The 20,818-nt window shown below is 45.2% G+C and overlaps 1 protein-coding gene across 1 annotated transcript in view; it reads right to left on the minus strand.

Moving 5' to 3' along the window:
- Window positions 1–749: 749 nt before the first annotated feature.
- Window positions 750–20,818, minus strand: part of CHAT (choline O-acetyltransferase) — a 692,169-nt gene continuing 672,100 nt past the window's right edge. The window contains exon 15 of the mRNA XM_069610814.1: window positions 750–17,686. Coding sequence (XP_069466915.1) covers window positions 17,477–17,686 — 210 coding nt within the window. The 3' untranslated portion in view covers window positions 750–17,476. The remainder of the gene's footprint in view (window positions 17,687–20,818) is intronic.

Genomic DNA, 20,818 nt, shown 5'->3' on the forward strand with positions numbered 1-20,818 from the left:
GAGACACTATAGAAGGAAGTTGGAGATCAACTCAAGGGTATCAAGAAAACATTGGCAAAACAGCAAGATATAGCTAGCAGAGTAGGAAGGTTTCAAGATTGGCCAGATGGAGGGAATAGGGCAAGAGCCCAATCTGAAGGGGCGTAGGTCACAGTGGTAGGAGACACAAGCAAATGGAGGGGCAGTGAGGAAGAGCAGAAGGAGTCGGTGAGTAATGAGGTGGGGTACTACTGTAGGAGCAAGGACACTGTGCAATGGAGGTGGAAGATGGTATTGGAAAGCCAACTTCCTGAGGAGACCAATATAGAATGTAATTTACACATTTTTCAAGCAATGTGCCTTGTCATGATTTTTACCAAAATATTTGGAATATGCCTGAGTTTCTGTGGCATAGGATCCTCTACCGTTTCCTACTTCAAAAATTGTTACCGAATTGGATTTCAAACATCATTGGAATTTTTGTAACGAATACAAAGGAATACCTGAAATGTTGACTAAGAACTTTGAGCTAAGGAATTTCTTTCAAGTCAAACAGCAGCCCAGCCTACATATCCCTTGTGGCTCCTGGACTTTTCTCATTAACTCAGTGTGTCTAAGTTCATTTGACTAATCAGAAACAGTGGAGGAGAGTAAATACAGCTTTTCTGCCTGTGTGTGCTCATGTAGAGAAAGACTGGTGAATATATTATTTACTCATAGGCTAGTATTCACATGAACAATCTAAAATAAATGCAGACAGGAGAACACTATTTTAATTAGCACCGAATGTGTCTTTATTAAAATAAAAGAACATTACATGTATTGTCTTGATTTACTTTTAACTGGACACATTGTCAATAAATATGCTGTAAATTCGGACAGCTCACAATTTGAACACACACACACTCACAGTTTCTAAATCTCTATTATATATTTTTTATTGCACTAAAGCCCATATCTTTATAACAAAATTTAAAGCTATGTTATCACATGTACATTTGTCATAAATCTCTACTAATTTGTAAAAAAATAAAAGAGTGACTATAATATTTACTTTTTTAAATTTCATAACGCATAGGCCACAAAAGGGCTACATGCACTGCTTATACAGCGAGGCAATTTTAATCATCACTTTTCTTGTTACAGAATAAATCAGACAAACATGTTTGGCCACTACACAGTGCTGCACTTTCATGTAGAATGACGTTTCTTCACACCTTTTTCAAAAGACAAAAGCTTCATCGTTGTAAATCTCAGCAAGAAGGATTAATTGGCAAAGACAGTACTCTTCCTTATCTATTATTGGCACCATTTGTTATGTTTTTATTGCCAGGAAAATGGTCGCGTTTTTCAGAATGAAATCCAAGAGTTTTCTAAAACTAAAACTTTGCATTTTTTTAGTCTGTGGTCTATGGCTGAGACACGCTCAAAGTTAACCAGTTTAAGGAATAGCCACTTTTAAACTATGGCACATCTTTTTTCCTAAACTGCATTTGATCTTAACCTAGAAGTACAGATACCGTAATGGGTGTTAAATATGATCATTAATTGTATCTTGTTTTCTGCTTTGATTTGTTTTCTTAAAGTGTCCCCCTCCATATTTCAGGTGATTCTGTAATTTTGTTTTCCCAGATATCACAATACATCGACAACTCAGGCTCAGATTGACAAAATATGTCCTTCACGTGTGTGTGCCCAGTGCGCGTGCAGGTGAAAGAAACTGCTGCACTCTGCAGGTGGCTGAAATGACAAAAGAGGAACTGACTGCCCTTTCTTTCTTTCTTTCTTCTTTCTTTCTTTCTTTCTTTCTTTCTTTCTTTCTTTCTTCCTAATGCGCAGGCAGCCCGCAGGCATCGGGCACGATTCATTGAGAATCCCCGAAACGTGGGGGGGGGGAGCTGAAATGACAAAAGAGAAACTGACTGCCCTTTCTTTCTTTCTTTCTTTCTTTCTTTCTTTCTTTCTTTCTTTCTTTCTTTCTTTCTTTCTTTCTTTCTTTCTTTCTTTCTTTCTTTCTTTCTTTCTTTCTTTCCTCCTAATGCGCCGGCAGCCTGCAGGCATCGGGCACGATTCATGGAGAATCCCTGAAACGTGGGCGTGCCGTGGGAGTGGAAAATTCATCTCATAACCCATCCATGATTCTCAAAGGGAATCTTGCCACTGTGTCCCCATTTCCTAGTCTCCCAAATTGCAGGCCAAGTCTAAGGGAAAGCACGATTCAGACTGGGGTTTGCACAGATGGATGCCAACCACTTTCTGCACCTGCATTTATTTTTGTAAATTGAGGACTTAAGTTACTCTAGGCTGACCATGAAAGCGTTGGCACTGAAATGGTTTAATTCAATAACTTGATACTGGCTAATTGTGTGCAGGCCATCTTGTTTCCTTGCATTCCCTCCGTAGCAAAGCATTTGACTTTTAAAGACTTGGACTTGCCCAATTTCCTTTCATTGCTGTTGATTATGCAGCTACGCTATGTTACTACACAAGCCAAAAGTGTATTGCGTTGAACATGTCTTAGAAAGTTTTCAGTGAATTACATTGCATACAGCAATACATGTGCCTGCCTCTCTTTTGAGGATAGGGAGGTTTTGCCATGGCAGAGTTCGTCGAATTTGATTTCAGGGTATTTATTTAAATGAAATTTGCCCTAAGTATATGTGGGGTTTGTGGTTCGGTGAATACATAATGTAAAGGGCTTATGGGAGAGGCTGCGGGACGGGAGGAGGGGGGTCAGCCCTGCATATGTTTGTGGAAGAATCTACTATTTGTTTTTTTCTCGATCAAATGGAATTTGACAAAATCACATAGAAACCTCTTTTGAGATATCACAATGTATAGCTATGTGGTAGGGGAGGCACTGGAAGGGAAGCACAATTCATTTGCTCAAGGTGGCACAGGATATTGCTCTTGTACTCAACAGTATGTGCTTGAAAGCCAGGGCACTAACCACTCTGTAGCAAAGATCAAAATGAACCCAATATTGTAATTCTCCAGAAATATCATTAGGGAAAATATATATTCGAAAACAGGAAGATTGATGGGTGCTAACCAGAGAAAAGCAACTCACCCTAACCTGTGCCGCAACAAAACATACAGTTAAATGGTATACCTAGCATCCCAAGGACATTACAATGTGTATTCACATGTCTTATGATAGGTCTCGGAAACGATTTATCGACCTTTAACACAAATCCTTTGATGAATGATGAAGGTCGTCCACGTCATGCTCTTTTTGAAACTTCTCATGAGATCGGTGGATTGGTGACACAAATGGGATAGGTGTATCATTGTGGGATTTTAACTGCTAATGTACAGTTCTGTATATGGCACTTAATAAGCACTCCTAGCAAATCATTCCAGCGTTAATCCAATTCTGAAACAGCTCTCACTTTTGGCACAAAAGGGAGCAGGGAGATCAAGAGCATGCACAGAATGTGATCAAGCTGAGACGCCAGGACAGGACGCACTGGTCTCCTGGTTCGAATGTTCACAATGTAACCATTGAACCAGAGGCTATGACCTTAGTCATAAATATGCAACGTGTAAACTCTTTCTCCGGTACACAGATACAACAGTTCTGCAGAACCCGTAATTAAGACCGTAGCGAGAAATCACCAATGTTAATGTCACAGCTGAATACATGTCCGCCCCACAAAAATGATTACCAGCTATATACATTTAATGATTTTTAAGGTCAGCAAATGGGGGTTCTTTTTAAAAGAGAAGTTTTAATATGGTACAGTACCATATATTGTGGTATGGTACTGAACCTAACTGATTAATATGCAGCAGATTCACCATTTAGGTGGGCACGGTCCATTTCTGTGTGCCTTTCTTTTTTGTAGAAATACATATTAAGACTAGTATTAGTTTGACAGTGCTAACGCGGGACTTTAAGGACTAGCCAGAGACAGATTGTGCCATAGAGAAGCTAGGAGAGTTCCCTGATTGACGGACGGTGTCTCTAAAAGAGCAGTGGGTTGTCTTGATCCATCTCCTGTCAGGTTCATGGCTGTCATAAAACCGTGAAACGAATTATGTCCCCGTCCTACCTTCTTTAAAGCGACACCAGTTCACCACCAGTGGTCTCGTTTTGCCAGCAGGTCATTCCACCATGGATTGTACTTTTGTTCACATCTTCTGTTTCCATTATCTTTCTAATAATAGCATATACCATATTATTTTTTTTGTTGGGGGGTGGGGGGTGGAATACTGTGATATAAGATTCAATGAATGTCTTTTAGGAACAGTCCAAAATTAAAATGTTTAGCTAGTCAGGTATTGGTGTACAGAGGTTAGCATGACGGAAATGATTGTTGGCTTTCAGCACTTATGTATCTATTACTATAGTTTCAGGACTCTTGACATTGCTCTAATATGCCAAACAAGCATACCTTGACTGCTTGAACTGCTGTGCTTCATTAGTAAGTTATTGAATCATAATAGGCTGCTCTGGGCCCCAATTCCTCAACCCTAAGGATCTTCGTCCCCAACAAAACAACCTGAGGTTCAGGCAATCACTCAAGATCCTGCTGCTCTCCAGAGCCTTCCACAGCTGCCTCAATTAACTGCCCACTCTTCTAGCCCAGACGTATAACCTCAGCACTTCCCCTGCTGACGACTTGAATCCTCAAGTGCACTTGAACTACGCCAGCATGTTGCAGTTGTCTATGTACTGTGAAAACTGTTTGGCAACTTCGAAAGGGCCCGTGTGCAGCGGCGACTGGTGTCCTCTCTCCTTCCTCTGTCTGGTTCTCACTCACCTGTAAGCCTTGGTTCATGCTATTGTCACCTGTTTTCATGCTATTGTCACCTGTTTCTCTCGTGCCCCTCCCCCCTATCTAGGTCTTGGCGTTCTGAAGTGACTTTCTCTCAATGTAGCGTAATGTAAAAGTCCCATAAATAAACAAATACATAGAATGTGTGCCTATCATTAATTTGTTAGGTAACCAAACGGAAGCGCCGTTTGGAAAATACAAACAGCAATTACATGTTGTTTGAATTGAAAATGCTGAAATACAGTAAGATATACAGACTTGCTATTTGCAGAATAATGTGTGCACTCTCGGAATGTGAAGGCTGAATAGATTTGGCAACGTGCACAGTGAACATCACCTTTTTAGAGCAGCTTAGAGTGGAGAAACCCAGGAATGCAAGCGCCACCTGGCAGATGATACTCAGCTGGTCAAGTTTAGTTTCTTCCTATCCCTCTACTTCACAGCAAAAGAGGCTAGCACTGAAATTCGATGAGCGTGAGGTATGATGGCGGAGGTCCCTTGGTGTCCTGTCCATGAGTATGTTCAAATGCCCCGTACTAAAAACACCTCACAGAGGATTGGGTACGGTTTTTTAGTTTTATTTGGTTATTTATAACCCTTTACCCAGAGGTTTCTAAGCGGGACCCGGGGATCGAACCTGCGTTGCTATGTATGGTCTTGTTTCTAAGGCGAACGCGTTCCCCCTGCGCTATCCTCCCAAGACATTTGGCTCACGGTTAATAAATAAGATTATCTAATAACATTAAGACACGGGACACACCCTAGCCTTTCCTTCTGTTGTTGGATAATATCATTAAGAAGTAGACTGCTTTTAGTTTAGCATCTCCTTTATCTTTTGGTGACGTCTACCTTACTTAGCTGGCGTGTCATCGTTTATTTACATAGCTGAAAGAAGAAAAAGAGGTCGATAATTGTAAAAAGCGATTTACCTGAAAAATCTCGAAATGCCCTTGGTTGATGGAGGGCTAGAAAATTCGGATTAAAGGCGCCTTTCAATATTCAATCCTGCTGGATAGCATTAATATTGTAGATGGTGTACTGACTACACACGTATTGCACGTGTGTTTGCAGTGACAAATGGAATGTGGAATGGTTCTGACCACACAGCATGACGTGGACCCGTATATATTTTGAGCACTAACAAGCAATGGAAACTCTTTAGCCATCATGTATTGAACTCGGTGCGAACTCCAAAATCGTATTACCTCGAAAGTCATACAAATCAATGGATCTCAAATCTGATTATATGGTAAGAGAGAGTGCACGCTAGTTAATGCTATTGTTTGGCAATGCAATCACGCACAATGTAGGGCCAGAGTCATGAAGATTGCGGAAAACACAATTGCAAGCATGTATTGTCGTGAGAGCTGAAGCGTACAGTTCCATTGTGGTTTGTTGTTATTGATGTGTGGTCTGTCTTTAACAACGTTAGGTTTTTCCACTGTTCACCAAATTGGTCCATCGATGTCGTCTGAAAGGTGAGTTTAACAAAGACACGAGGATGGGGAAGGTTTTGTAATCATATGCCATCCCACTGCTTTCGAGACCCAAGACAAGAGTTTAGGGGCGGCTATCTTCAAAACTCATGTGACGAGTTGATGGGAGTCGAAGTGACTTTCGCCATCTCTATCACTTCCCACTGCGCAGGGATCACCTTTGCAGAAACCAGCCATCGCTATCGGCAGTAACTCTTGCCCAATGCAGCATTGTGTAGAAAATCACGATTGAGTTATTCAAATCATGATCAATAACTGGGATTCAGTTTGGAGACAATGCTGATAGGCGATCGGAATCTTTAGGGGCGCCCTATTGTCTCCCATACATCGTCCATAGCTTATGTGGAAGGTTCACCTGATTCCTGGCAAGGAAGTTGCAGTCCAGTAAATAGTCTTGTTATGTAAGAGATTCAGCCTGTTTTGAATTATCGACATACTGAAAGGACTACGCTGTCGGCAGTACGTTTAATGGTATTGCAATTATGCATTACTGTTAGCAGACTACTGCCAGTGGTAATTAGTGTTTGCAGTGATTACCAAGGGAGTTAAGACTACCCCCAGTGTTACAATTATTTTTCAATTTTCAGGTGGTACAAGCAAGATCTGCGGTGGTAAATACATATGACAGGCCTACATATCTAAGTTTCAGGGGCAGGAACAGGGTCCGGTAGCATGAGCCGCTCCTCTACCATTTCCCTACCGTAGATTGACTGTATCTGACCTGAAGGTGGCAGTGGCTGGTTCTGTCATACATCCTTTTTAAGATCAGCTCAGAGCTGATCTTATTTTCAACAGTAAATACCACCATTTTCAGGATGGTGTTGTGTGTGAAATGGGCATTACCAGTAGCAATTCAGTTAACAGAAGTGATAATGAATGTACCACCAGCGGTAACCTGCTGGGCTGGATTTTACCACCAGGTGATATATACTCTTTTTGTAATAAAGAGGTATTATACTGCTAGCAGTAGAATTCACTCGCCAATGGGATATCACAACCCACAAGAATTTTGATCCAGTATAATGTGGTCTCATGTGCATTATAGTGCATGGATTTCCCATGCATTTAATGTAGTGACAGGGTTGGACTGGCCCCATCGGCCCATCGGCCACTGGCCGATGACCTTTGGGACCTGGGGGCCAGTTTTTTCCTGAGGCCACCCCTGGGCTGTTTTTTTCTATTGTTTATTAGGTCGGCGCGGGCGTGGCGCGGGCGCGGCGCGGGCGGCCCAAGCTTAGCTAGGCCTTTTTTGTATGTGTGTGCGCTGTACGCAGTGCGCACGGTGCATGTGCCGTGCCCGTGGCGGCCTGGGCCGCTGGGCGCGGCCTGAGCAGCCAGCTCGCCTCGGGCGCCGGGCCCGAAAAGGAAACACAAAGGAAAGGAAACTGACACATTGTCAGTCACGCTGCCGCACGCAGCGCTCTTACTCTCTGGGGACTGGGGGGGCCGGGCCGGCCCACCCAGCCAGGGGGAGCCTCTGCGGCTAAGCCTGGAGCTGCCGGTGCTCTTGTGCTGACCTGAGGAGCATTAGCATATTCATCAAAGCAAGGTAACAACAACACACACGTTGTTACCTTGCTTTGATTTTTGCAATGCATGATGCATGCATAAATAATCATGATGCATCATGCATCATGCATGCTTCATGCATATGAGAGGGCAGGCCATGCCAGGCCGGCGGCGGCGCATTGGGTCCCCCACCCCCTGTGAGAATTTATAGTGTAGTCGTGTTAACAATAACAAATGAACGAATACAAACTCCGGTGGGGGTGGTCTGCAGTCAGACTGTAGCACACAGCAGGAGGTTGGCTGGGCTGCTCACTCCCTCTGGCTCCTCTGCCTGCAGGGCTGGGGCCTGGCTGCCGGGGGCGGGGCTGCCCAAGTTCACACACAAGTTGCTTTCAACTTTCAGGAAGTATCAACAAGTTGTTGATACTTCCTGAAAGTTGAAAGCAACTTGTGCCTGGGGCTGCGACGACAGACAGACTCCGTGCCGCCACAATCTTGGAGCCGGAGAGAGTGTGGACACGTGGGTGACTCTCTCTCTGGTGGTATAGTGGGCCTCCTGCTGACCCTGGCATTATTTTTTGGACACGAGTCGACGAGGCAGGCGGCAGCCCACAGAGAGTCAGCCAGCTGAGCCAGCCCAGTGCCCATACCAGGACTGACGAAGAAGACACTGTCTGCAAACTGCAGGCAGCCAGCAGGCAGCAGCACTAGTAGTGGCTACGGCGCTCACAGCTAGCAGCCTGCCCCCCCTGAGCCTGGCCCCCAACAGCAGCAGCAGACTGAGCCTCGGCCGGGGCGACTTTGCTGTCTGTGTGCGCATTGAGGCATCGACTCGAGACCTGTTGCAGCCTGCCACACACCACACATCGCAGTCGCAGCGTCCAGTATCGACGGTGAGTGCCACTGAAATTAGATAATTATTTCATTATTTATTCTGCTCATAGTCGCCACTACTGCCCCTGAGCGATCCGCCCGAGACTTGCATTTTGACAGACTTTTTTTTTCCAAGTACAAACTCCCGCTGCCAACCTTTCGGTGCTTCCTGCAGCACACGAGACACGCGCACAAACCACCATGCAGTAAACCAGGAGTGCTGCGCATGCATTCCTGTTTCTTGCTGTGTAGCGTCTAGTCCCCGAGTGTTGGCCTCCTCTCAGCCACCGCTTCTTCTACGGGTGTACGTTTTGTGGCTGAAGCAAGTCTGCCACCCGCCCCACTTCCATGGGCCCTGCTCTGGGCCGTGGCCCTGCACTTGTATGTCCCCCAGTGCTTCTTCACTTCACATGGGGTGCTCTGGTGCACATCAATGCCATTGATGTTGTTTGTTGTTTCAAGCCACAGGACACGGCACGCAGCAATGCCGTCTCTATTCCCATCGAGGTTGAAAAGTGTCCTTTGTTTCCTGCACAAATGCTCCAATGCACCCCTTCCCACCACCCTTGCTCCCCTGGTCTTTCTTCACAGCCATCTATAGTCTCTGGGGCCAACCAGGCATGGATTGCGGCTGTGTCTAGGTTTTGAAGTTAAATGCACACTTGTTTAATTCATTTAACAGATTCCCACGTTTTCAAACAACATGTTGACTGGGACAAAATGTGCATAAAAAAGTGTGCATCCATCATGGCCTGTTTTGTCATGCAGCACTGGGTCAGATGTCATACATTTGACGTGGAGCCCTTTTCTGAATGGCGACATTGCAGGGAGATGTGTGAGCCTGCATGTGCATCTTTGTGGGATTTCCCATCTCATTGTGATGTGCACGTTTTGCAAAAATCAAGCACAGTGGGCCTAATTAGCAAAGAATGGACACTGGACCCCTTCAGCATCTCAGATTAGCGCATGCAACCTCATGCCTGATTCACAAAACCTAAAACTGCTGCAAATCCGGAAATGCCCAGAGCATCTCTGAAACGCGCATGATCAAATCTGTGTGAATCACATTTGTACGTGAGCATCTCAGAGCTTCTGGCATCTCAGGGCTGGATTTCGTTCTGGGCCTTGTGAATATGCTATAAAAACACCAATTCATGCTATCCTCCCCATTCCGTGACCACTTAAGCAGTTAACGAGTGTTAAATAGCTTTTAATACCCTTGATTTCTGACAGCAATGTCACAGTTCTTCATATTATTAAGCGCCAGCAGTGTTGCTGTCACCAGAGGTCTTGTATGTGAAGTGCACTTTGTATATTGGTGTATGCCTGATGACTTGTTTGCCTGTGCACTGCCCAAATTAAAAGTCCCCGAGGGATTTGGGACATGCATACAACGCCCTGGACTAGTTTCTTGCTTGGTAAATGCAGTGGGGCCTGAGAGGGAGGGGGTGCCCTGCAGGGGATACCCCTCAGGGCGTGCCTTATGGTGGCCAATTCCAGGATGTCCTCCTTAGTATAATTTGAAAGGTCGAAAAGCTTTGATGTGTTGCGGATCTGGGTGGTAGTGTGCCGGCATGGGTGTAATTTTAGGGGTGGGACAGGGGTGTTTGTCCCCCCCAACTTTCATGGAACACCATTTTGTCCCCATTCATTTGGTTGGGACACCTTTTTTTCGGATGTTATGTCCCCCCAACATTTTCAGCAAAGTTACTCCACTGTGTGCCGGGGCTGCAGTCAATGAACTGTGTCGGAGGTGTGATGTCCGGGCGATGTCCTGAAATGCAGCCGTGTACTTGGAATGAGCAGCTGGTGTGAAATCATAGAAATTGTACACAGGCACAAGTGCCGTTATCACGAGGGCACACATTGCCTTAGTACAGAAACATACTCTTGCAATGCAACCTTGCACCAGAGCATTGTTTATCCTACACTTATTCCTTTGCCCTGGTGCAAACATTCCTTGAAATTATATTTGTTTTTCACAAGGGCAAACAAGTGCCACTTGCCCATCACCAGTGCAAGTTTTCTGTAATACCACCCAGGAATGCATCTCTTCTGCGCTGCCTGCAAACCCTGCGCTTGGAGGGTTAATGCACGAGTGGGCGCAGCATAATATGCATGACCAGGAGCTAGGACTGGCCTATCGGAGGCCTGTGAGCTTTTAAGGTTAGCTGGTGCCACTGCGAGGCTGGCGAGGGAGGGGGCACTCTCAGTCCCCTGTCGCTGTGTCCCGAAGGCGGGCTGACTCTGCTCCAGCCCCAGGCTCTCCATGGGGACTAGCCTCCCAGAGAGCTTGCAGGTGTAGCTCTAAGGTGTCCCCCTCCGCCCACTCCTGCACACATTAATAGAAAGAAGGCACCTCTGGGGAATGGCAGGCGACATCTCCAAATTCTGCTTTGCTGGAAAATATGTCGCCCCTCTAACTCTTTACTGTGGGCTCTCAAAAACTATTTGCACGTGCTGTGAGCTGGCACAAAAGGAAGGCCAGAAAATAAGAGACCTGAAAGGAGCCCCGAGACCCCTGGTGCCATGCACCATCAGAAGCCCAATGCCAGTGGCGTGTATCAACCCAAACAGCTCTGGAAAGCAGACCGCAGGTTGCAGGTTCGAATCCCAGCAAGGCCATCTCAACCTTTCATCCTTCTGAGGTCGATACATGAGTACCAACACAGGTTGGGTGATATTGTATGCATATTAGTTATATTAAAAAAAGAGCTTGAGCGTAAGTGCTCTACAATAACCTATTAACATTTGGCCTTGGACGTCTGTTTGGATTTACAGTAATTTGACAATATGGATCTGTACACACAGATATTATGGTACATATGGTGATTCATTCTTGTATACACAGTTATGTTATTTGATGAGTTGTGTTGTAATGTAACAGACACATGAACCCTGCATAAGTAGCATTTTCTGTAAAGTCGTGAATTGACGCGAATCACGGATGATGGTTTGAGGGCCACTTTTTTTGATGCAAGGGGTGGGCACTTTTTTGATGCGAAGGGTGGGCCACTTTTTTTTGGGTGTCCCGGCCTATTTCTTGTCCCAGTCCGACCCTGTGTAGTGACGTTTCTGAAGGAGGGCTAGGTACACATGGTGTGGCTATTTTGAGTCAGCAGCTATGAGGACAATTTCTGATGTGCACCTTCATAACAGAAAAGTGAAAAGGTTTCCCAGCATTTCTTGACCATTTTGGATTTCATGCCAGAGTGTTTGATAGCACTAAGGGCCATTCTGTTTCCCAAACACTTTCTATGATTTGGGACAGGGTGGCTCTTTAGGCTGAATGCATTTAGCCACTCTCTTGGTGGTATGAGGGACACACCTTAGCATGCTAGGGTGAGTTTTGTTTTGCAAAATGTTTGAGGATGGTTTCTGCTTGCACTGGATTTACATTTTAATGGCCATGCCAGAGCGGATATTCAGTTTGGATGTTTTTCTGTCCATAGGATGATTGGGGGATGGGAGTTGGAAATGGATTGGGTACACCAGCAGAACATAACACTACTCCACTATGCACGGTGGGTACAGTATTGACCCTACACCGGATTACATTGGAAAGGGGGTAAGACGTTGGGCATCTGAGATACCCTCTTTTCAACCCCCTAGGGGTCCACACCCTCCATCCATGTATTGCTCTTGTGTGCAGGGATGCAGGTCACTGTCGGTGCCCATAAACAACATCCATATCCATCCCTGTTTGGGGGATGACATTGATTGTGTACAGCAGCATAGCATACCACTACTGCACTTTGCACAGAGGGTACCTACTGCATTGACCCTACAGTGGATTCCATTGGAAAGGGAGTACGAAGTGTTCAACCTCCTGGGGATTCACCCCGCCACACATTTCTCATGTATGGAGGAATGCAGTAGTACGTCTCTTCATAGATGTCAAGACACGTTTATAAACTAAAACAAAAGAAGTTGGGGACCGTTCCAGTTCGTATCTCTACCATATTGACGGAGGTAAACGTTTGGAGATGTTTGGGTGATTGCCACCTCATAAATAGGCAGTGTTTGCCATATGTGGTATTCTAAAGGAATACCACATGAAGAATATGCCTCCTATCCCAAAGTCACAACTGTACTATGCACGTCTAATTTCCACAGCAGCTACAATGGAGGTCCACACTGCGGGGCGGTCCATCTTTAAGAGGAGTGGTTACAGAGCAGATATGCATTCGCTGATCAAGATGAGGTCTGCTTTCCTAATAAGCAGGACTTATTATGTCTTCTGATGCCACACAACTTCCAAGTCCTGGTCATTCCATTTGCTAAGGACCGCCCACTGATTTGCATATAGTAGTTCGCTGTCTATCACTGAGTTTGCTAACAACACTGCTTGTAATTGACTCATCTGAAATGTAGAGAGGACGGATTGCATGTCAACAATGTCACACTGCTGTGACGCAGAGCGAGCAGAACTGTCCTCGCGACGCCCCTCTTCGGCCGAGCAAGTAATGTTGGAAGTGATACCTGCCTTTGGTCATTTTTTGAATGATGTCTATTAGTCCTTTGCAGTAAAAAGCATGGCCACCAGGGAGAACTGGCACATCACGGTTTTTGTGTGCCCCTTGCTTATCGGCTGTCATCCCTTTTTGATTATTTAGCAGGATGGCTCTGTGTGGTGAGCATATCACAGCGAGGAAGGCATCTTATTACCAATTGAATTAGAGGAAGGCCACCATCTTTAGCAGCGATTGAAGCCTGAACTCCCCCGGCAGTGCTGCTGACAGTGTACTCAGTGATCCTTTTAAAGGTATTTTGCTTTTGGCTTTTTGCTCAATTGACTTCAAATTAAGAGAGTAGATCAGCATAAGCAAGCAGTGAAAGGCTCAGTGGTGATAAACAACTCAGCCTGCGGCGTCTCAGCTCGTCCCGCGCAAAGCTGCTACTCCAGCTCCTAGAGCGGCCGCCCATATCCACACTACAAATGGCAATTGCTGGGGCAAGTCGGAAACATGTCGCCCTTGCATGTCCTAATAACGTGCTAGATAAAAAGAAAAAGGTGGATGGCCTACGCATGTGAGCAGGTACGCTTCTCCTCTTAGGCTATGAGGTGTGAGGAGTGATTATTGTGAAGATGTGCACTGTGTCACCCGGGTTTGGTCCACCCTGCTTTACACATACCCAGATACTAAAGAAGCATTCATCCTGGCTGTGATCTCTCAAATACCAGCCTTAGATCAAGCGAACAGGTTTACAGGTGCAATGCATGCCTAGTGCCTACTGTTGGCCTGGCAGCTCATTTAGGAGACGTGTGAATGTCGAACATTACTGTAACAGGGATTGTCCCCAGTGTGAGGTTGATTGTTGCCATGGCATGATTTTATACAAAGCCCAGCTCCCCTCATCTTTTTGGAGAATGAACTGTTTTCCTGTCTCTCTCTCTCTCTCTCTCTCTCTCTCTCACCTTGTTGCATGTTGCGATGCCATGCATGTTCTGAGAATTGAATGCCGAACATGTGTGACCTGCTGAGTGTTCCTGGAATGATAGCTGGAGAGAGGGGGATGCATGGAGAGGGTTTGCTGGTCGATGCCCCTTACCTGTGTACGTCTTGTGTTACTGCAGGGACCTATACTCTCCTGTTCCTGAAATGTAAGAATAGGGCAGTGTACCCCTTTTCTACCTGTGGACCCTGGTCAGCTTCTGGAAAGGCATTGTGCATCATTAAACCAGAGTGAAGACAGCTTTCAGCTCTTTCTGAGCTCCCCATATATGATTCAATTCTCCCCATTAGCCCTCGCTTCACGCTCTTCCAGTCTTTGCTGCTCCCCTCCCACCCCCCACTGTGACCACTCCATCTCCCCAGATATTTAATTAATCCTTGTCCATATGACCCTTCTCCCACTATCTCTATTTCCCTCCTTTCTGCCCCCTTCATGTAGTCTTTGGATTATTGTCCCCACTCCTTAACCTGAGCTCTGTTCCACAGCGTGCCTATTATGGCTATTCCTTGGCCTGCTCCACCTCACAGTCTCCCCCTTTTATCCTATCTTTTTCTGTGTGACCCTCCTTCTGCTGCCCCAGAAATTAGTTCCATCCCACTCATTGTATCGTTTTCTCCTGCTCCCGTCATGTGTACTTTAATTGCTTCTCTTCTGCTCTTCACACCTGGGCTTTGAGTCCTTAAGGCCTCTCTCCAAACGCTCCCCATCTTTACTCCAATCCCCCCTCTTTTGTCTCTTGCTCCTTGTCTGTCCGTCTTTATTTCCAATCCTCTGTTCCCCCTCTACTCAACAAATGGCTATCTTTAGCACTATTGCGAATCCCTTACTGGACAACCCCTCTCTGCTCTCAGCCTCTCCTTTCATCCCTCCTTCTCAATCCTCTTCTTATCCCTACATCTTCAGTTCGTTGATCACAATGTTTCCACCCACCACTCTGACCATCTTTACTGCTCCCTCGCTGCCTCGCCCCATCTTTAGTTCGGTGTCTTCCCCTGTCCCTGACTCACCAGCCCCCCCTTGCCTATATTTGCACCTCTCTCTAAACTGCTTTCTGTTCTCCGTCTTTGCTGCCATTCCTTCCTCTCTGGCCCAGTGGAATCTCTCTCCCCATCTTGCAGTCATTCCCACCACCTCCCTTTCTTTACTCCTTTGTCCCCCAACATGCTGAGGTGCCGCCCCATCAATCCAATCTATCCATGTTCTCAAAGTGCCCTAAAGTGACCACAAGATGTCACGGCAGTGAAGTAAAAAGTATCAATACATAGGTGCATTAATTAATACATATAGAATATCAAGAGGCGGGAATACAAACAGAGGGAATGAGGGCTCTGTAGCCTTCCACTCAATATGCCCGAAATGAAGGGGGTATTGCTGTTCCTGTCCAAAAAGAGGAATTCATATCTGCAAAGCAGCCATAATGATGGGTCTAATTTACAATGGTTTCTTTTGTAATTTGATGCAACATTTTCCCCCAACAAACAGCACAGATCTACTGTCTTTCTGATCTTTTTTTATTTATTTATTTGGCATTTGTGGAGCGCGCCAAACCCTTAGGTGTCTGTGCTCTGGACAGTACATAGTGAATACAGGCATCGCGTATGTCGGTATATTTGGCCATGCCACTGCTGGACCACATATCATTGCCATGCTTAGGCTATTCCGCATGTCCCCACATGTGCATATATAGCATAGGACCCTTACTCTTTCCTCCTGGAGAGGAGAGCACCTCCTGGCAGAGATATGCACCCTTAGGAGAAATCTGAATGACAGGCTTTCTGTGCCAGCTATGAGCTTATTTTCATGTCAGATCTTACCACCGGTATGGGCTCAGAAGGCAGGTTGCATGCTTGCCTGATGCTGAAACGTGCCAACAATTACGGTATTACCCAAATTGGTCGTTTCAAATGGACCGTATGGTACAACTGGCCAAATTCGGCCAGTACCATTTGGTCATTTTGAAACGACCAATTTGGGTAATCACTACAAAATATGGGGAGCGAGTGTCGAAGGGCTGTCCCCTGCTCCCCATGTTTGGTAGTGATTGCCTTTGGGGATGGCAGGGGGTGTCCCCCGCTTCCAGAGGTCTGGAGGCAGGGGACCAAAAAACAAAAAAAAAACAAATGAAAAGCAGACCCTGTTGCGTCCGATCTGACCCACGTAGGAGCGTCGGATCCGACGCTGCAGGGGGAAAAACATGCACAGACTGCAAAAAAGGTAAGTAATGAGTGGGTGGGGGGCTGTGTGGGGGTGGGTGTTTGTTTTATTAGGGCCGTTTCGATACAGCAAAATTGGCCTCACGGCCGACTTGACCACAGTCAATTCAAGCCGCAAAGCCAATTGTGCCACGGCCAAAACGTATAAATCCACAATTACTCATTCAGAGGGTAGCCAACCTCTGATCCTCTAGATGTGTTGGCCTACGGCTCCCAGGACGTTGCTGGCTGAGGCTGATGGGAGTTGTAGGCCAAAATAGCTGGAGGATGACAGGTTCACTAAGGTGTAGGCAATGATGAAAGCCTTGTGGCGGCAGACCTGACTGCTTATGTTCAGATAAAACGTTGGGTTGGACTTTTGGATCATACAATGCAGCCATCTCCTCTGTTTGGTAAGCACTCATCTCTCCTACTCCGGACACCAGAGCTACCATTTAAGGCCCCGAGTCTCCCTCCTTCGCAAAAGCAGATTATTTGTTTTATGGGGAGCCCATTCATAGATGGTGTGTTTGAATTGGCTGCAGTGCGGTTGGGGAGTACCAGTTGCATGATGTGGTAATTATAGCACACGTTTTATGGAGGCTCCCCAACTATGCACATTCTTTCGGTGGGTAGATTAGAGATGCTACATCTTAGATTCCATTGTTTAGGAGTTTAGAATAATCCTCTGCTTGTTTGGGGATACTTTATTCTGTACAATACAGCAACTATTGACCTAAACTTTTTACTCCCTTCTTTCCCTAATCCGCATGCTCCCCTTTAAACTGGTAAATGTTTCGCTTCTTCTTGCCAGATTTGGCCTTATCTAATCCTACTGGCAAACCTCATATTTATTTTCTAAAAATGTTGAAATGACAGGACTCCTAGCCACTTAACATCTACACTCTCATCAATATATGATAGCTTTTTTTGTCATCATAACCAATGACAGGAGAATTATTGCATGATCTGCCTGTGTTTTAACCTGTGACCTGCAGGTTACTTACAGATCTCTCCAGCAGGCCTGTGTGTATAACATAAAGGCATTCTATCCAGTCAACCCGGCTAACTAGATACTTTCAGTGTAACTTTCAATTCCATTCTTGGTCCATTTTCTTCCCTCTCTACAGCGACTAGAATGCTTTGGAAGCCACCCGCCAGCTGGCGTTTTTGGCCGGCAAAGTGTCCGTTACTTGCTGTTGCACTTGATGCATAGATCTCTCATGGCGATGAAGCTCTCCTCCACCGCCTCAGCAAACCTGGAAGAGGAGGTCTCCTTGCACTCCTTAAAACTGGAGATGCAGAACAGGATGTGATTGGCCTGGGGGTTGTAGCATGCCCCGTATCCATTGGGGACCACAGGCCCATAGCAGCAGAACATCTCCATGGTGGTTGGGACCTGGAAGAGAGACAACATGGAGACAATTTACATTTTGATTTGCTGATTAGCATTAACGTATGGTTAAACAGTTACAAGCTTTAATAACCTTTTTAAGAGGAAACTGTGAATTCTATGTATTTCCTTCTTCGTTTTGGCTATACAGTGGTGCTTTAGCATCACCTATAAGCCGGCATTGGAGTATAGCTAGGAAGAGATGGAATATGAGGAGGAACACAATGCTTGTAGGTGTTGTTTGACTGCCCATGGCTATGCTAATCCCTATGGCCATTCCCACCCACTTCATGCCCCTCCCTGCCTAAGCACACACACTCCTGGTATCTCTTTGAGCTAACTTTATCAAGCCTTAAAATCAAACTTTGCACTTAAAGTGCCTGCCACAGTTTTTTTTCAAAGAAGTCTTCTGAAAGCTAATTGTTAAATTGGTGCTGTAAACTCGCTACAGGTGTAATAAAAATGTCTGAACCAGGACTGCCTTTAGCCACTTGATTTATAAGCAGTATGGATGACCTTCACTGAAAGCCCTGTTAAAAACAAGCATTAGCAAAGCCAACAGTTTTGGCTTGTGTATAGGTATTATATCGGAATTTGCCAGGCACCGCTATCATGTGACCAGGTACTGCGCCACTTTCAAGCTGCTATCATTAATGGCCACTTAGTACCATTATGGTAATGCCTGGCAAATGCCCTACCCATATTTGCACAAACGCCATAACTGTTGGCATTGGCAATGCTTGTTTACATGTTGACTGTCACCCTGCGCCACAGTGTTCTGATCTACCTGTAGTAAACACTTGGGTGAGAACACTGGGTGCCTGACTGTTCATGTATACCATTGCAATAGGTGTTTGGATCTGCAAAACCCACACGATGAGCGATGTAAGCAATGCATAGCCGTGCAACTAGCTTTCAAGGTCTGAATGAATGGCTGTTATTTGAGACAACTTTGCGCCGCTCATAACTTTGCTGTGCTCATTTATTTTTGTGCTAATCATGTTGATATATTTCATGTGATAGTGAAAGAGACCAAAACGTGACAATACTTAACAAAGCAGTCACAGGAACGTGGAATTGCATGAACTTGCCAATAAGCCCTAAATTGCATCACATTTACAATCTTGTTGGGTTCCAGCTGATATGGGTCAGTATAGACAAAGGAAGTTGGTACATGCCCCTTATTTGCCTAGATACCTTCACACTCTGCACTGTTCTTCCCATGCACACACACAGCCGGTGCCTCCATGATTGGGGTGTCTATCCATGTATTCGGTTGGAGTGGAATCCACCACACCAGGGGGCTTGCACAAATGGTTAACGCCTTCATTCTGTTGTGCAAATCAGGTTTAGATGCTCTCAGATTTTCTGCTTTTTATGGTAAAATATATTTTAGTAAAATGAAGAGGTGTTAATGCTACTTTACCACTAAATTATGTACATTGCACAGGGGATACCAACTGGTAACTAAGGACTGCTTCCTATGCTTGAGGACTATGCATACATTGTCATGAAATTCATAAGTCGCTGGATCATTCCTATTAGGACTGGCAGCTCATTTCCTTTCTATGTAATGTCAAGTTATGTTATGTTAGTAGGATTTGAAACCTGCGCTGATGCCATTTTCATGGCCCTTGAGCCCTCTGTCTCGCAGATCTGAAAAAGAGCGGGTGGGTTTGGTTAATTTGTAGGAGAGGGAAAAACGTTCTTAGGGTGAGAATTGGGAGTACCATGAGCTCTGCGTGCATGTAAGCTTTCTTAGTTGTGATGTGCCAGGAGCCTCAAGGGCTTTGTGTCCAGAGGAGGAACCTTGTATTTGACGCAGGGGCATGTCTTGGCTAGGAGCTGGGTATGGCAGTTGCTGCTAGAGGTGCGTAGTTGTGTTGTTTGTAATATGGGGGGTATACCTTATTTTTGAAAGTCATGTGCCGGTGGATAGTTTGGGTTTGTGTGTGATGAGTAAGGTGGAGAGATTGAGGGATAGTCAATAGGGTCCGTGATTTGTCCTGCAGGTTTTCCTTGTTGGGTAGAATTTAAAATCCCATTCCACTACAAAGACTTACACTCAATACTTTTCTAAAACCATTTATTCCTGAGCCCTAGTTCATACAATCATTGGTGCTAGACATTTTTTAAACATATTTTAAAATCTCTTGTTAGGCCTCTAGCATAGTGGTTGATTTAATATTGGTGTGTTATGTGTTTCCCAGTTAAATTTACTTCTGGGACCCAATGTTATTGAAACATGGAAGTTGCTGAGACAGTGGTTCTGTTCGAGGACTCGGCGATGTCACGCGGTACGGACAATACTGAGGGTTTTAGTAGGTACCGATGGAGCAGGAGGCTATCAGGTGACCAGAGCAGTGGAGACATCTGCCACGATGACAGACATTTACGTTTGTTCTAGAATGAACTGGACTGAGGAGGGCGGCCTCCACCCAGACACTGGACAGTGGTCTCTTGTACTCGAGATCCTTCTTAAGGTGTCAGTTTGAGTTCATGACCAATGAAGGTGGAGGTCTGGTGGGTGGGGCAGTGTTTGCGGGATTGTTCTGCTACTGTGAACATGTAGCTCTGTAGTTTGTCTTGCAAGACAATAAAGCTGTCTCTGTTTTTGCTCCTACCTGAAAATGATTGTTGGAGCTCTGTTGCTCCAACAATTTACAGCCTTGGAAAGGCGACTAAAGGTGTAAAACACGTTTCCGCTGTTTTTTGCTTTTTACAAAATAAAAAGATTTCAATTTTGCTGACCAGTTTTCTTGTTTTTTGACATGTATATGTCTTTTATCAAAATATTGATTTAGACACACATGACTAAGCATTTAAGCGTTTCATATAAAAGGAGAAATCATATTATAGGTATTTTGAAAGCAAGATGCTGTGGATATATCTAAAGTAACATTTTCATCGTTGTGTACAATGCCTCCTTGATTGGGAAAAAAAGGTTTGCCATAAAAAAATCGAATGAAACTTTACTATTGCCTCGGCGGTTGCACTGTGCTATTAGCAAACCACCCAGCCCAGTGCATGAGTTAACCGTTCAGAAACAGAAAGAGGACGTTGGAGGACCATTTAATCATTGCCACGGCCTTCCTGGGCCCAACTGCCAGATCAATAGTCCTTGTGACACCACTGACC

This window comes from Ambystoma mexicanum, chromosome 8 (assembly GCF_040938575.1).
Source record: "Ambystoma mexicanum isolate Mex_15411 chromosome 8, UKY_AmexF1_1, whole genome shotgun sequence".
In the NCBI taxonomy this organism is placed as follows: Eukaryota; Metazoa; Chordata; class Amphibia; order Caudata; family Ambystomatidae; genus Ambystoma; species Ambystoma mexicanum.